At 35.5% G+C, this 18521-nt stretch overlaps 1 protein-coding gene across 3 annotated transcripts; it reads right to left on the bottom strand.

Annotated features, from left to right (window-relative positions):
* Window positions 1-13511: 13511 nt before the first annotated feature.
* Window positions 13512-18319, bottom strand: LOC124819793 (beta carbonic anhydrase 5, chloroplastic-like). Of its 3 annotated transcripts, none has more exons than XM_047291369.2 (10): window positions 18107-18319; window positions 17918-18045; window positions 17710-17765; window positions 17400-17546; window positions 17259-17307; window positions 17069-17182; window positions 16895-16948; window positions 14297-14379; window positions 14097-14220; window positions 13512-13929 (listed from the first exon to the last, which is right to left on the bottom strand). In XM_047291369.2, the coding sequence occupies exons 1-10, from the start codon at window positions 18120-18122 to the stop codon at window positions 13726-13728; spliced, it is 975 nt and encodes a 324-aa protein (XP_047147325.1). In that variant the 5' UTR covers window positions 18123-18319; the 3' UTR covers window positions 13512-13725. The 3 variants fall into 3 exon arrangements, with proteins under 3 accessions (XP_047147325.1, XP_087950870.1, XP_047147326.1); XM_088094744.1 differs by having other exon boundaries at window positions 17918-17958; XM_047291370.2 differs by having other exon boundaries at window positions 14097-14202; window positions 18107-18317.
* Between the last annotated feature and the right edge of the window lie 202 nt (window positions 18320-18521).

Below are 18521 nucleotides of genomic sequence, written 5' to 3'. Positions count from 1 at the left end.
TTTGTAGATTCTTCTCTACACACACACTCCTAAACACTTTTCCAAAGGTTCTCTACATTTTTCCTTTCATTCCTCTTTAGAAAATCTCCCTTCCACTCACTTTCTCACTAGTTTTCTATCTAAGTTTGGGATGGGAGAAAGCATCATTGTTGGGGCTGAGTTTTTCAAAGCAATAGAGCAGGATTTGTTTTATTATTCACTTTTGTTTTTAGAATAGGGTTTGATGTACTCAATTGGAAATTTTGTCTGTTATGATGGTTTGCTTATGATTGTGATTGTTTGATAAGTAATGCTTCATGATGCTTTGATATTGATTGATGTTGAGATGTGCACATTATATGCTTATACAGGTGATTCACAAGCTTTGTGAACAAATACATGATGTTGTGATTGTGATTATGATACTATGCAGGATGTGAATATGTGGAATGTGAATGAGTTTATATGTGAGGTTTTGAGCTTCAGAGTTTTTGTGATTGAATGCTATTACTTTGAAAGCATGAATGATTTTGCCAAGGTTTTCTATGATTGAATTAATTGCTTGTTTGCATCATATGATCAAGGCCATTTGTTGGTAACCCTTTTATTAGCCAAATTCATGATTTTAGCCCATAAAAGAGAGCACTATGTGTTCTATCATTTGAACCCTTAGCCTTGAACATAAATTGAAAACCCCTTGTGAAAAGATTTACCTTGAGTTAAGTAGAAAATAGTTTGTGGTATTGACAAATGTTCAAGTTTGGGGTGGTTGGGAAGTTATGAAAGGGAAATTTAAAGCATTGAGCTAAGAACTAAGTATGTGAAAAGAAAAAGAAAAAGAGAAAGAAAAGAGAAGAAAACACAAAGCTCAATGCAAAGGAAAGTTGGGAATAAGTAAGAATGATTGTTTTTATATGATTCTCTTAACTAAGGGTTTTGTGATCTAGAAAAACCAATTTTCTTGTTAGCCCAGCCACATTATAAGCCATTGAAAAGTCCTTGTGATGATGCATGCTTGTGAATGTATTTGATTATGGCTAAATGAAAGGGAAAGTCAATTCATGTGACATTGTGATAGTAGAGTGAATGAGTGAATACCTCTTATACACTTGCGTGTCTAAGTGAAACACTTTATCTAGTGAGGAAAGATTCCATGAGCACATGAACATCCATGTTTAGTTGATTGATCATTCATGAAAAGGAGCATTTGTTGGATATTAGGTGATTATATGAACACTAGAGCATGTTCATGTCTTGATTGAAGTTTTTGTCATGAGCTTAATTGAGTACTTACTTATCTTGAAAAGATGATTTTTGAATGGAGTGAACCATTGTATTGATTGGTAGAAGATTGAGTTACATCTTGTTCGCTTGAGGACAAGCAAAGTTCTAAGTTTGGGGTTGTGATAACAGTTGAAAAACTGTTATTTTCATGCCTAAAATTGATACTAAAAGCAACCTTTAACACTTAGAAACTAGCTTGGAATCATGCTTTTGTTCATATTTTTAGAAATAAGAGAGTTGGATAGGTTTATGCTTGATTTTAGTGTTTTATGCAGGTTTTAAGGTGAATTTGATGAAAGAAGTGAAGAAGGATAGAGATGAAATCAGAAAAGAACTCAAAAACTGCAAAAGAAGAGAAGCTGCAAGTACCGCTCAGCGCCAGTTTACCGCTGAGCGACACTGATGAACACCCGTTGGCTCCGCTGAGGGGTGAAAGTGCAGCTAAGGGGAATAATTCAACACACGCACTTATCGCTGAGCGGTAGTTTACCGCTGAGTGCCATTATTTTGGGCTTAGGCCCACTTTTCTGTAATATTTCAAATAGTATATAAGCTTTAGGACTTCCTAGGGTTTGTATCTTTGGCAGAGTACGAAGCAAACACACACATTTCCACCCCTTGGAGGAAGATCTTGGATGCTAAGGCTACCTACTCATCTTTCTAGGGTTCTATCTTTCACTATTTCATTGTATTTCATCTAGTTTCACCATGAATATGGTGAACTAAACTTTGTATTGTTGTTGGGGAATCAACGTAATCTTTTGAAGCTCTCATATATGGAATTTTGTGTTTAAACATCATATCTATGATACATGCTTTCTTTCATCTTTAGTTAGGGTTTTTCCTCCTTGCTCAAAGCATGCATTGTTTAACTCATTCGATGTCATGATTATTGGTTTTATTGATCTGGACACATACGGTAAAATCTAGATCCGGGGAAATTCTCCCAAAAGTTGTATTGGCTAGACATAGGGATGTGAGGGTTGGTTGCCTTTAAGCTTCTGTGCTTCAAAATTAATTATTAGGGATGCTAGGAATTGTATGAACTCATAATTAAGGATAGGCTTTCTTCGCCGAGACATCGGCTTTAAGGTAATTTAGAGAGTGGCATTAACATTATAGCCGATGTCTCGGCGAAGAAAGCCTATCCTTAATTATGAGTTCATACAATTCCTAGCATCCCTAATAACTAATTTTGAAGCACAGAAGCTTAAAGGCAACCAACCCTCACATCCCTATGTCTAGCCAATACAACTTTTGGGAGAATTTCCCCGGATCTAGATTTTACCGTATGTGTCCATATCAATAATGAATGATGAATTCGTAAAATGTATGAGAGTGGATAAGATGAAATTGATTACCCCAACAACATACTCATCCATATAATTCATTTTAAGTGTTTGGGTTCCTCTTTTCCATTGATCAAAACTCATGCATACATGTTTACTTATTGTCTTTTGCATTTGAAACCTCAAGAATTTGTTCACAAGTCTTAAATAATCAAGAAATCATATAACTAACTAGGCCGTGAGTCCTTTGGAAGAACGATACTTGGTGTTACCGAGTTTATTACTTGATACGATTCGGTCACACTTGCCGAGGGTTAAACAAGTTTTTGGCGTCGTTTTTCGATGTTCATAAATTTGTCATCAACTACGTGTGGTCTATTTTGATGAGTCAATATTTTCTTGATTTCACTTAGCTTATTGTGCTAGATTTAATCAGGGAATTGTGTTTGAATGTGCAATATTTTTCAATTTTTCCTAATTGTGCTTAATTTGACCAAAAATTCTTATTTTAATTAATTTGAATTATCTGAGGCTAATTATTTGCAATATTAATTGTAGGGAAATTGTTGGATAATATTTTGGGACTTAAAGAAAAATGCCACGTCAATTATATTTTAAGCTAAAATGAGTGAGGAGGTGCGAATTTCAATTATGGGAGTGAACATGGAGATGGGCTTGATTGGAGAAGCTTCTTTTATTTTCTTTTAAGATGAAGAAGGGGATGGAAGGAGAAAGAACACGGCCCTTGAGAAGGTGACGTCCATCAGCTGGTCCAACAAGGCATGGGAGGAATGCACAAGCGTGATTTTTATTTTGGAGAAAGAAAGTGGGCTGCCACATTTTTGAAGAACTCACGGTCACGACCCACATTGTAAAAATGTTCTTTAATAAGAAGAAGGCTGCAATTGGAAGGAGTTCACGGCCTGGGAGAAATGCTCTCAAGGCTTCAAAAAAAATATGATAGGTGCAGGTCCAGATGTGCACACGGGTTGCATCCACACAAGTCTAGCAAGAAGTGAAGCAGTGGGCCCATGAGAAGCTTAGGAGCTGCAAAATGAAGAGATTATCACGGTCCAGCTGCCACACACACACAGAATGAAATGTTACGTCCACGTGAGAGGAGCTTCAAATAGCAATGGGCTGGATTCAACTGGGAGGAACTCACGGTCCAGCGCGTCCAACAGTAGTAGCGGGTGGTAAGCAGTCCAGCAGCTTGAGGAAGGGGTGCCTGGAGTAAAGAGCATCCAGCAGCTTGGATTTGAGGAGGTGTTGAGAGAGAAATGGGCAGAGGGCTTGGTCCAGCATCCAGCAAGGACTTTCCAGTAGCTGATTCACGCATCCAGCAAAGGGGGCCCAAGGGGTGATTAAATGAAAAGGGGGAACCAGCCGCCACTCTCTGGGATTTTTTTTAGGCTTTGCTTTGAATGTTGTTTTTAGAGCTTCTAGGCTGATGCTTGAACAATTTTTACGCTGTTACAAGGGATGAATGGGAGAGCATATTTTGAATTTTATTTCATTTAAGTAACAAGCTCTGGACTCATGAAACAATGTTGTTTTTAGTTTTCCATTCAATGAAAAAGAATGCGCACAAGAGCTCCACGTTAATAGCTATTTGCTGCATTTATTTCTTCCTTTTTCATTTTGGGTACAACACTTGTGATTGAGTGTCCCTTTATCTTCATTTCTTCCAACACGTTGACGGTTGCTGATCATAAGAAGAGGAGAGCACGCTGATTCATGGATAGGAGGTGCTGATTATTTCTTTGTCAAGCCTGCTGATTCATTTGCTTTGGAAAAGGTGGTGTCACAGCCTGGCAGGGAGAAATGGTGCAGCAGCTCACGTCCATCATTGGTGCACATTCTGGGCATTCATTTTGTGCTGGCAGAAAGACACGGTGATTTAATTATCTTTCTTTTAATTGCTGGAGAGGACGGTGCACATAAAGCGAAAAGAGGAGTCACTTCCTAGCACTATACTGCATTCTTTAATGCACATCAAATTTGTATGGGCCACGACAGTCGCATCAATGACTTTAGCCGTTTTCATAAACGGCCTTCCAAGAATCATAGGAACCCTTTCATCCTTCATCTCCATCACCACAAAGTCCACCAAGAATTTTAGTTCTCCAACACAAACCATAACATCCTTTGCTATACCATACAGATTCTTTGAAGAGCCATCCGCCATTAACAAATTCATCTTTATAGGCTTGACTTTAAGATCACCCATTTGTTCAGGTAAAGAATAAGGCATTAAATTAACGCTTGACACTAAATCTAGTAGGGCTTTATTACCTTTTTCTTTTCTATGACACATGGAATGGTGAAACTTCCTGGATCTTTCTCTTCTAGAGGGAGTAGCTTCTTCTTGACCGCTTTGTAATCATTTGTCTCCTCTTCTCTATGTCTTTTCTTTGTGGAGATTTGTTCCATGGGTTTTGTATAATTTGCAATTTGTTGCAATATCTCCTTCAAAGGTAAATCACCCTCCAATTGTTTGAATATTTATGTAAAATGCCAAAACTGTCTCTCTTTCTCTAATCTCTCATAATCTGTTGGAAAAGGAAGAATTTATTCAATTTTTATCTCTTTTCTCTCTTCTTTTTCTTTTCTCTCTACTCTCTTTTCTTTTTCTCAACTCTCTCTTTTTTTTCTTCTACTCTCTTTTCTTTCTCTACTTTTCTCTCTAACTCAATTCTTTCAACATCTACACTCACTAAAACTCTACAATCTTCTTTAGGGTTAACTTTAGTATTAGCCCCAAAACTCTGATCAGGCCTTTCTTCCAACTTCTTAGTTAATTGTCCGATTTGCATCTCCATAATTCTAAGGGTTGCTTGAGTGTTGTTACCTTGGCGGTATGGAAATTGATTATCCATGAAATTTACATCTTCTAGGGCCTCCACTGGAAAAGCACATTGACCATTAATATGGTCACCACCACATAGTTCACACATCTGTTGTTGAACTTGAGCAACATTTTTTAATTCCTTCGGTAATTGAGCAAGTGTCTTTGTTAGATTCTCCAACTGTTGAGTTATAATCTTATTTTGAGCAAGCAAGGCATCATTCGACTGCAATTGTAGAACCCCTTTCGGTTGAACAGAGGCTCCTCTTTCACTATCATTTCATTGTCATTAGCAGCCATGTTCTCTATCAATTCTGTTGCTTCCTCTGGAGTTTTACATTTAATATTACCTCCATCTAAGGCATCTAACATCAACTTGGTTTATGAACCAAGACCTCCAAGGAAAAGTAGAACTACTGCTGCTTCATCAAAATCGTGCATGAGAGTCTTTCTCAAAAAGCTTTTGTACCTGTCCCATGCTTGACCTAATGTCTCCTCCATGCCTTGTCTGAAAGAAGAGATCTCTTGTTTCCCTTTGTTGACTTTAGATTGTGGGAAGTATTTGTTCAAAAAATTTGCAACCGCAACTTCCCATTCTGTAAAACTACCTTCTGGATAAGAATTTAACCACAACTTAGCATTGCCTCCCAATGAGAAAGGAAACAAGCTAAGCTTGATTGCTTCATCTGGCACTCCATTTATCTTCACGGTGTTACAAATTTCATTGAAGGTGGTGAGATGTTCATACGGGCTTTCATGTGAAAGCCCATTAAACTGATTGCTTTTCCCCAACTGTATCAATGTCGGTTTCACCTCCATGTTTGCAACATTGACCCTCGGCCTTGCTATACTGTTAAAATGTTGAGGGCCAACCAAAGTGGTGTAATCTGCAAGAGTCCGTCTACCATTATTCTCCTTTGCCATATTTTCAGTGTTATGGTAAGACCTTGGTGGTGAAGGTTGTAAGAGTGTCTCAAGAGAAGGGAACAGTTCCCTTGAAGTTCGAATTCTCCTCCTCCTTCTGCTTTCGTCCAGGCCTTCAAGAAGAGGTTCAAAAATCTTTTTATTTCTAATCCGAATATTACCCTGCATACACAAGGAAACAAAACCCTAGAAAAATTTTGTTAGCACAAAAAGATAGAAAAGAGAAGAAATAATCAAAATATATAATTGAAAAGATAAGAAGATAGAAAATAAAAACAAAAAATAAAAACAGAAAAATAAAAACAGAAAAATAAAAACAAAAAAACAAAATTCACAAAGAGTCAAAAATAATAAAAAATAATCAAAAATCACACAGATAGACTAGTTAAACCATGAGTCCCCGGCAACGGCGCCAAAAACTTGATGAACAAATCTTCAATCCCCGAAAATGGAGTCAAAAACTTGTTAACCCTCGGCAAGTGTAACCGAATCGTATCAAGTAATAAACCTGGTAAGACAAGGTATCGTTCTCCCAAAGGACTCACGACCTAGACAGTTGTGTGTTTCGTTGATTATCTAAAACTTGTGAACAAATTCTTATAGGTTTAAATGCAAAATATTGAAAAGTAAATATGTATGCATGTGATGATCAATGGGCAAGAAGAAACAAAACACGTGAATTGAAATATATGGATGAATATGTTGTTGGGGTTTATCAATTTCATCGTATCCACTCTCTTGTATTTAGGAATTCATCATTATTTTCATTAATATTAATGCCACTTTTTAAATTACTTTAAACCCGATGTCTCGGCGAAGAAAGCCTAATCATAATCACTAGTTTACAATGTCTTGTCTCCCTAGCAATTAATCATGCATTATAGTGAACAGAAGCTTAAAGGCAACCAACCATCATACTCCTATGTCTAGGTTTGTAATATACTGTTGGGAGAGATTCCCCAGATCTAGATTTCCCCGTTTGTGTCCATATCGACAAAACCAATAATCATGACATCGAATGAGTTAAACAATGCATGCTTTGAGGAAAGAGAAAAAACCCTAACTATTAATGAAAGAAACCATGTATCATAAAAATTATCTTGAAGAACAAATTCCATACAAGAGAGTTTCTAAGGATTTACATTGATTCCCCAATAACAAAATAAGTTTAGTTCACCATATTCATGGTGAAACTAGATGAAATACAATGGAAAAGTGAACCCTAGAAAGTTGAGAAAGGAGCCTTAGCATCCAAAATCCTCCTCCAAGGGGTGAAAGAGTGCGTTTTTGCTTTGACCCAGCCAAAGATACAAACCCTAGAACGTCCTAAAGCTTATATAATATTCTAAAAAATACAGAAAATTAGGCCCAAGCCCATAAAAGTGCCGCTCAGAGGTACATACCGCTCAGCGGTACATACCGCTCAACGGTAATAGCGCGTGACCAATTCTTTCCCTCAGCGGCATTTCTCCCTTCAGCGGTGCCAACGGGTCTTTGAGAGTGCCGCTCAGCGGTAATTTGCGATGAGTGGTACTTGCGGTTTCTCTTCTTTTGCACTTTTTGTGTCCTTTTCTGATTTCATCTCTATCCCTTTTCACTTTTTTCATCAATTTCATCTCAAAACCTACAAAAACAAGGAAATAAAGCATAAAACCTGTCCAACTCTCTTATTTCCAATAATTCAACAAAATCATGAGTTCAAGCTAATTTCTAAGTTATAAAGGTTGTAATTGAAGTCAATTTTAAGTATAAAAATAACAGTTTTTCAACTGTTATCAGTTAACTGTAAGTTAAATTTTATTCCTGTAACTATTCTATTTTATTCTAAATGTAAGGACCCTTAAGTATAGTTTAAAACTATATTTTAGGGATGTTACAGCTAACTTATATACTCTTAAAGTATATCAAATTTTAGTTGATTAAAATATCTTATTCATAAAAAATACATACTTTAAATACAAGGATATTTTAATAATTTTTATTTTTAATTTAAAATGAGAAAATAAAAATATTGGAAATTATTCAAATACCCTTAACCTTAAAACTCAGAATCATGAAGACATTTTTGTTAACTAAAATTTAATATACTTTAAAAAGTTAAATAATTTAACAAACCCAATAATCATGAAGATATTTTTGTTAACTAAAATTTGATATACTTTAAAAAAGTTAAATAAGTTAGCAAACCCCAATAAAATATTAATAAAGTAAAGGTATTATGTATTTTAATAATTATCCAACTTTATAATATTTAAAATCATATATTTCATTAATTAAATATTTAATAAGTCTCGGTATTAGTGAGGAGACAGTATTAATTATATTAATTATAATAGTACTTTTGTTTTTTTTTTCATTCAATATAGAACTTAAGTTTATACTTACATTCCTAACAAGTCCCGACTAGTTTTCTTATAACAAGTTAAGTCATGTTGATAGATTATGATTAAGAAGTTATAATTTAGTATAATGTGAGATCATAGACCAACTACAAACTACAACGAAGCATTAAAAAACATTTATCATATAGGTTAATAGTTAGATAATTCATAACAATATTTATAAGTCAAATTTGAATGTATATATTCATTCTAAAAAATATAATTATAATTCATAAAAAATATATTGAAATATATATTGTTAAGTAGTAAACTTTAAACTTAATTCAACTTTACAGGGTGAGGTGGTTCGATAGAGAGTGAAATGATATGTCCAACAAACATAAATCTCGCTAAGATAGGCTATTGTTGGGATAAACTTAAATTTTAGGGATTCATTAAAATCTTATTTTATTAGTTTTGGGTTTAGTAATATTTGATTTGATTTTGATAGAGATAAAATAGGGATAAGTAGTTATGATTTTCAGTTTATCTAGGTACAATATTATTTTATGATAGATTAAACAGATTTTATTTTTAAGATAGTTGATATTTTATTTTTATTTCTCGTAATATTGTAAGTGTTATTGCTATTTAAAGCCCTTCAATTATAATGAATAAAAAGACTCAATTTCAGGAAAGTATTTGAGTGTGTGTATAGTGAGATTTTCCCAACAGTGGTATCAGAGCCGATGGTTTCTCTTGGTGACTGGCTCAGACGAGTATAATGATCCCTATACCGAAAGTCTTCCTGGCAAAGGGTATCCAGGTAAGTTCCGTTAAGATATGGCGGTTGGAAAGGGCTACTCGTAGTTGGGGTTGGTTGGGAATGCTTCCGCTGGAAGGGGAATTTAAAAATTATAAGAGAAAGTGGCAGATCAACTCAGCAGAAATGGAGAGTCGCTGCTTGCCAGTCGAGTTTTGGAGAAGAGTTTGAAATCATTGATAGATGATTTCGAGAGTTTTGTGTGCGTCGTCGAGGAGTCGAAGGACCTATCAAAGCTCATGGTTGAAGACTTTGATCAGGTTTTGGAGGCGTACCGACAGCGGAGTTTTTAGCCACTAGTTCAAGTGCTTCAGGAAAAGTTTCACCTGAAGGGGAGCCTACTGAAGGAAGAATTTAACTTTATGGGGGAGTTTGTTGGGATAAACTTAAATTTTAGGGATTCATTAAAATCTTATTTTATTAGTTTTGGGTTTAGTAATATTGATTTGATTTTGATAGAGATAAAATAGATATAGGTAGTATTATTTTATTTTCCTTTTATTTGATTTGATTTTAATTTTCCTTTTATTTAGGAGAGTATTATTTTATTTTATTAATATAAGATAGAGATAGATTAGGTAGATAGTTAGTTGATATTCTATTGTTAGTTTTTATTATTTGTACTTGGTCCAAGGCCCTATTTGCACCTATTTAAAGGTTGCCAAGGTTCAATGAAAAATAACCCGAGTGAATTGAAGAGTATTATTATTTATGTGAGTCACGTTTTTCCCAACACCTATAACCCATGACTTTAAAATTATGTTAAGTAGTGAACTTTAAGCCTAATTCAACTTCACAAAATTGGCTTATAATGTGAGGTTTGCATCACTTATATATTCTAAATTGATCTTATCACTAGTCTATATGGAACTTCAACATCTATATTACTTTTCAAGTAATTTTGATATTCATAATTTTCAAGTAATTACAAAAGCATTAGTCTTTTTTATGTTTTCTCTCATAGTGGTTTATGATAACAAAAGAAGAAGATAATCATATTTAATAAAAAAAAAATTCTTACAGAAATTTTAAAATATTTTCACTAAAATATTGACTCTTGGATTTGGTTGTAATATTTTTAAATGATATTAAATATGTAGATATTGATATGTTATAATATTGAACTTTTATTAAACAATATTACATAATATTTATATATTTAACTCTTGTAGAAAATGCTTATAAGTAGTTTAATATATTCACAGTAACATAAAGATATTTAGAAGCCAACTTGAAATTATGGTATGTATGTTTAACATCCTTAATATTAGATATTGAGTATATTCATCCTTTATCAATTAAAAGAAAAATTCATATTGAAGAAAATAATTATAATTGTACTACTGCTTTCAACAAAAAAGTACTTAAATATCTATATCACTTCTTAAGTATATTTGATATTCATAATTGATCTACAAAAGTTGGATATAAATCCAACGTCTGATAATGTAAAATTTAATTATAATTGAAATCATAGAATCTATTTATTTTTAATTATAGGTTAAGTTTCAAATACTAACTAAGAAAATACTTATTAAGTAGTTTAATATATAGATAGTTTAGAATAACGTATTGAAAGATATGTACAAGTCAAACTTGAAACTATTGAATGTATACTTAGCATCATTAATATTACATATTAAGTATATTTACTGGATTGAAAAAACAATTCATATTCTTAAGAAAAATAATTATAATTGTACCTATGTTTCAAATGAAAAATATTTAAACACCAATCTAGATAAACTGGATAGGTAAGTACCAATTAGGGTATTAACATTCTACTAATCTTAGGTGCATCTGAAAAACCTATAAATAAATGTTAATGGTAAAAGATAGGTGATCGCATTATTGTGAATTTATAACTTTGCTTTGACCCTTGTCTGTTTACTGACTTAAGCATTGGAGTACCTTTGGCACATACTCCCAACCATTTGGAGCACAGACGAAGAAGAATTTAGACTAGAGACGGATACAATTACTCGAAAAATTAAAGAGTGAAAGTGTAAAAGTGTGTTTTATGAGATTACTCCACTCTATACCTGAAACAAGATTAATAAGATTTACAAAAGACAAATCCTTTGTTTTTCACACATAATTGATTTTCATGATACATGTAGAAGAAGATGAACATATTCAATAAAATTTGCTTAAAATATGTCACTACGGATATTAACTTTTAGATGACTTAATTGTAATATTCTTAAATAATATTAAATATGTTGATATTCCATATTGTAATATTGATCATTAATTGACAATCTTACACATATATTTATATTTTTGTTATATAGTTTGACTAATTATAAAATATAAAATATTAACTTAGATTTTGTTATGATTAATACTTTTATGAGAAATCTCTACACTAATAGTGAATATCGTTTTAATATGGGAGATGTTTCACGTTTTAACGTTTTATGTGTGACCTTAGATGAACTACGTGTATTCTAAATCATATTTAATTGGCTTAATACCTCTTTTTGTCCCTCTTTATAAGGGAAATGTTCAAGTTCGTCCTACCTTTTTTAAAAAGTTCAATGTGGTCCCAAGTTGTGAAAAAAGTGTCCAATTAAATCCTTTTTGATCACGGCGTTAAATATTTAACGATCCAGCTGACAACGTGGAGTGATCTGTGCAACGTGGCTGTTTACCTTCCTAACATGGCAGTTGACGTGGCAGTGGCAGTGATTAAAAAACTAGAACTGTTTGAAGAGCAAGTGATGAGAATGGAGAGTGTAATTTTGCCGTCGAAGCCCCTGGTTGAAGAAGCATCAATGAAGAATCCTCCCACGGCCATATTTTGCTGGCTCTGTTTTTCCTTTCTAAACACTGAAAACAGGTATATTGTTGTTAGGTGTAAGAATTACAAAGAACTTGACAATTAAATGTAGAATAGAGTAGTGTGGGGCTTCCTTTTTCTCTCTCAAAAAGGGTAAACGCACAATTTGCTCTGCAGATTTCATCACCCAATTTGTATTTCCAGTTCTTCCAAAATGTTGAAGGAATAGATCAGTGGTTAGGTTTCCTTTTAATAGTATTTAGAAATAAAGTAAGAATTAGGGTTTCCTTTTAATGTTAATTAAAATTAATTAGGGGTTGTTATATAAAGTAAGAATTTTTATTTCCTGTTAACGTTAATTAAAAATAATTTGGGGTTGTTAATTTCTGTTGTAAGTGATAAATTTTAATTATTTCTCTAATTCTAAGTGAGAAATTTAATTAAACCAATTGAATCCTAATTACTTTAGTTAAACCCCAAATGCTGATTCATCTCAATACCCTAATCTGAAGAATTTTTTCCCCAATTTTGTTTGTCTTCCTCTTCTTTGCGGAAACCCCAATTTTGTTCTCCCTCTTTTCTCTGTTCGAGCTTGACGTTGCAGGAGATCCTCATCCTCTCTGTTCTGGTTCGCGGGCGCAGTGGTCATGATCGTAGCATCTCTAGCGACTACGCAGCACAGGGGTTTCTGTTCTCGCATTTCTTTTGACTCACGATTGGTTTTTCGAGTTAGGGTTTTCTTTTTACAGGAACTCTTCTTCTTTCCAAAATTCCTTCTTTTGACTCTTCTTTTTACACTGTCACTGCCACGTCAATTGCCACCTTACGAAGATAAACAGCCACGTTGCACAGTGTTAGCTGGATCGTTAAACATTTAACGCCGTGACAAAAAAGGATTTAATTGGACACTTTTTTCACAACTTGGGACTACATTGAACTTTTTAAAAAAAGTAGGACGAACTTGAACATTTCCCTTGTAAAAAGGGACAAAAAGAGGTATTAAGCCTATTTAATTTAACTCTTGTAGAAGATAATGTTATGCATCAGGATTAAATTAAAAACTAATGTATAAGAATTGAACAAAAATTAAATATCATCGAAATAACGATTTATCTTTTTTTATAAAATTATAACTAATTTATTCTAGTTAAACTGTTTTTAACCTCTAAAAAATGTTTTAAATGGAAAACTGATATAAGAACCCATTTAAGATTCAATTATAAAATTGCTTTATTAATGGTAATGAAACTGAAAAAGAAGATTTAGAAGAGAAACATTGGTATATATAGATAGGGACTTTTTCTTCTTTTGATTTGTTACATGAAAAGCTGACACTGCATTAAACATCAATCATCTAAAGTTTTTGATTCATTTTCTAGCAACATAAGATTTATTGAGTTGTATAACGTAAACTGCAATTGAATTTGACTTCATCCTCATGAATGATATGTTTCAAGCTTCTTGGCATAGCAAAGTCAGCTCCAGAAATCTTGTTCTTTCACAACATAATTGATCCCTTCTTCTTTAACATTGCATCTTTCAAAATCAAGGGTCCATTTCTCAAAAGAGCAATTGTTGAAATTATAGTATCCTCCATGAAGAGAAAGCAACTCTCTTCTTACTCTATCTTCTATCCAAGGATAACTGAGCAAGTTCAGTAATGATTGGTTAATAGATTCCTGCCAAAAGTTCAATGCACTTCAGTCTTTGAAAACTATAGCTTATTTGGTGCCAAGAGCTATTTCAATTCAAGTACATGTAGTTGTGTTTCACCAAATTCAAGAATTTGTTCTTAGAGGCAACTTCACATAATTTGTCTAAGCATAATGCAGTATATGATGCATACCTTCTCACAGAATCTGCATTGCTGATCAAAGCTAAGATGAGCTGTGGCAGCTGTTGTCTTCAGTTTGGCAAGTTCTCCATTGGCAACCCACTTGTGTATTAAGTTTCTTGAGAATGGATGAACACTAATGAGAATTAGAGATACAAAAAGAACTAGTTTAATGGTCAAATAAAAATTTAGTAGTAGTTAGAGATAGATACCTTGATTCTGCATCATCTTGCATATTCATCAATGTTTCAATTCCAGCACAGCTACTATGACCAATGACTAATATATTCTCAACCTAAAAATTTGAACAACCATTTTGAATTCCTCAGTTATTTAAGATATGAACTTCCACCACAAATAAGCTAATCAACATAGAATAAAATTTCCATACACAAAGGGACATTTCTCAATCAAACTCTCACTTTTAGACACAGCATGTTCTGAAATTCTTGGCTTAGGAATTCTGACACAGCATGTATAGTGTTAGGTACTTGGGTTAGAAACTTAACAATAACACTCACTCGATGTCGATAAAAGAGATGAAAAAATGAATTCTCTTATTCACTGTAGTAGAATTTTCAGTTTACAAAGAATAGCGGGAGCATAACCTCCCTAGTTGAGAGCATAACCTCTCTAGAGGCTAAACCTGACTTTACAAAATAATATTCGATCCCATCTATAGAAATACAAGAGCTCTATTTAAAGCAACTCTGACACGCTCCCTTATTCAACAGAAACCTCTACCCCCATAACCGCTCGGTCCATCCTGTTGATACTGTTCGGCCGCTTGGCCTGTTATCGCTACCGCTTGGTCTCTCCTGTTGATACCGTTTGGTTGTCCCCCCCGTTACCGTTCGGCCTCTATCCTAAACCTATCATCCTATATCCTAATATTACACCCCGACCGAAACAACCTTGTCCTCAAGGTTGAAATAGGTAAGCTTGATCAGGAGGCTTGGGTGGTGGCAAATCCTCCTCTTCATCATCTTCTTCATCCTCTCTTCATCGTCCTCTTCATCGTCTTCTTCATCCTCTCTTCGTCGTCTTCTTCATCCTCTGCTAAGAGTACCACCCGCAGGCTCCTTTCTGGACAATGAAGACCGAGTGCGAATGGATCTCCACATCGAAAACATCGCTCCTCTTCTTTTCTCTTCAGGAACTCAGGATAGGCAGGTTCCTCACTGTTCGGCTTCTGTTGTCGCTCCCGCCCATACCGTTCGGTCCCCCGTTACCTTTCGGTCTAGTGTTCACACTCGTTGCGACTTCTTCTCTTCTCACCGATCGTACGCTTTCTGCCCCGCTTGGTCGACTCGGATCAGGGCGACTGATCTCGTTTCTGCCCCAATCGCTCGTTCCCAAGATTGTGAATTCTTGGTCGCATTCCAACTTCCCCCTCTCGCTCCGCGCATTGCGTTCTCCACGTCGAGCGCGATTCTCATTGCCATTGTAAGCTCTTGCGGATCATGAATTCAAACCTGCTACTTAATGTCCTCGCGCAGTCTGGCGAGGAAATATCCCAGCACCTACTCCTCCCATATGCCACGGGCTTGCCCCACCAATATCTCAAACTGTCGGACATAATCTTCCACGGTGTCCTCCTGTCGCAGCGTCGCCAGTCGTTCAAACACCGTCCCACGAAATCCGCCTCCAAACCGGCTAATCATGGTTGCTTTAAGGCCTTCCCAAGAACGATTCTTGGCCTTTTCTTTCCAAAACTTGAACCAGTACCCATCGTTGCCCTCCATGCTTATGTACGCGAGTTCCACCTTCTCTTCCTCCGCCTCTTTCTGAATATTGAAAAACCATTCCGCCCAATTGATCCAACTGAGAGGTTCCAGCCCTTCGAACGTGGATAAGTCCACCCTTTTCCTCTAATTACTTTGTACCTCCTGGTGATCGCCGCCGTGATCGTGGGTTCGGTTGTCCCCGTGATCGCTACCCACTCTCCCTCTAATATCTTCCTCGCACCTTCGATGGTTCCTGTTTACGGAAGCCTGTTGTTGGTTCCCGTTTACGGAAGCCTGACTGATTGTCCTTTGTTGTTGTGAGCCCACGCCCCCATCATCCTCATTAGTTCTTGCAAGTCCCGGAGCACTGCGGCATATTCCACCTTCATCCCTTCCATCGTAATCTCCAGAGCCTCCAATCGTCCTTCTGTGCTTCCTTCCATCTTCACTTTACACCCAAATTTTGATCCAACAATTTCTTGATAACGCCTTGATCCCTTCTTGATCCTCCGACACTCTTCTCCTAAGGATATTCAACCTCTCTCCTGTTGATACGACAGTTTCTTGATCCGGCAGGTTTTCGAAATGGCAGGTCGGACCAATTTGTTAGGTTCCTGGGTTAGGAACCTAACAATAACACTCACTCGATGCCGATAAAAGAAATGAAAGAATGAATTCTCTTATTCACTGTAGTAGAATTGTCAGTTTACAAGAATAATGGGAGCATAACCTCCCTGGTTGAGAGCATAACCTCTCTGTACAGGCTAAACCTGACTTTAAAAAATAATATTTGATCCCCTCTATAGAAATACAAGAGCTCTATTTAAAGCAGCTCTGACACGCTCCCTTATTCAACAAAAACCTCTACCCCTTTAACCGCTCGGTCCATCCTGTTGATACCGTTCGACCGCTCGGCCTGTTATCGCTACCGCTCGGTCTCTCCTGTTGATACCGTTCGGTTGTCTCCCGTTACCGTTCGGTTGTCTCCCGGTTCGGCCTCTATCCTAAACCTATCATCCTATATCCTAACATATAGTATGATTGATTATTACAAAGACAACAGCATTATAAATAAGTGAATACCAGAAGAGTAGTTACTGCAAACTGAAGGGCAGCATTACATTCTGATGGTCCATTCTGTCATCCAACATAAGAAAACAAAAAAGAAAAATGATGAGAAAAATAGAAATTAACATCGGTTTGAAGATTCCATTAATTAGTTAGGAAAGGAAAAAAAGGTAGCAATTATGGTAATACCTTCATGGGAGGTACAAGATTGGCAATGTTACGTATCATAAAGGCATCTCCAGGTTGGAATCCTAATATGTTAGAGGGGCATACCCTAGAGTCTGCACAAGCAATTACCATAAACTGTATTTGGATTTATCAGTTAAGACCAGCATACCCAATTTAAGCTAAAATGAACAACTCAGATATTTGATATCACCTTTGGAGATTGAGCTTCAGCAAGAACTTGGAAATGCTCCAACTCTTTACTGTTTAGAAGAAATATAGCTTATAAGAAACTATACCAACAACAAGAGACAATATTTTGAGAACATGAAAAAATGTATAATCCAACACTTACATGTATTTCTGGTTCTTGAAACTCATAAACCTCTGTTTCATTAAAGCAAACAAATTCTGATAGCCATCAGACATATTCCCTTTATCAGTACCTTGGTTTTCTCCATCGAGTCTGACACAATAATCAGGACTCTCTGTTTGTTTCTCCCTAAAGTTAACGAAGAAAAATGATAGTTGTCGTCAAATGTTACTTCCCACACAAATCATTGAGCCAAACCCATAATTTGCCACAGATTGGTCTAAGAAAAGTTTATATAAAAAGGTTCAGCAAAATTCATGAAGGCAATATCACAAACGCCACGCCGACTTACTTGATCGAAGGCAATGATGCTGCTGTACGGCAACGATCTATCTGAATCCAATCCATCTAAAAAGCCAACAGGGGAAAACAGCAAAATCAGAAGAAAAAAAAACATCTAAGAAAAAACTACGATGAAGTAACGCTTGATGAACAGCATCAAACAGCTAAAAAAGTAACTTGTTCATGAGCTAACACAGGACAGCAGTGGAGAAACTCACAACTTTTGGCCAAGGCCTTGTTAAGGAGGAGCTGGTTGGACCTGAAAAGCGTGAGAACCACCATGATTCATAGACGTGTGAAGCCACTAACGGTGAATTTGCAAATAGAAGTGAACTTATTCTGGACCCTGCAATGCATCAGCAATTAAACTGCATTTGTGGACAAGGCAATGGAAAATTGGTACTCACTAATTGGCCAAACCATCTCTTGATTCTCTTCTCTGCAACAAATGGTGAATAGTGATCACAAAATACGAACTCCCTTTGATCTACAGTGGTTGTTCATGGGAAAACGATGAGGATATAGTGAGAGGATGACATGGAAAACACTCAATTAAAGAGAGTCTTCTCCTCTGTGGTCACACGTGCCATGAAGTTATCCCATTTTATGGGACTTTCCCATCAGCCAGACATCTACGTTATACTATGTCCATTATTGTCTCTTCTCTCTCTTTCATACTTGGCAACGCTATCTTCCTTATCCTCGTGTCAATCTTTGAATTAAAAAAAAATGTAGTTGTCAAAATTATACAATAGATTATTTGATAAGATGGTCTAACAAAATTAGTTTTTATTTTTTAATGAAAAAGAAAAATAAAAAGAT

Source organism: Vigna umbellata, chromosome 7 (assembly GCF_029865625.1).
Source record: "Vigna umbellata cultivar VRB3 chromosome 7, Vumbellata_1.0, whole genome shotgun sequence".
NCBI classification, from domain to species: Eukaryota; Viridiplantae; Streptophyta; class Magnoliopsida; order Fabales; family Fabaceae; genus Vigna; species Vigna umbellata.
The sequence above is the reverse complement of the archived record's forward strand: the minus strand, read 5'-3'. Positions and strand labels throughout refer to the sequence as shown.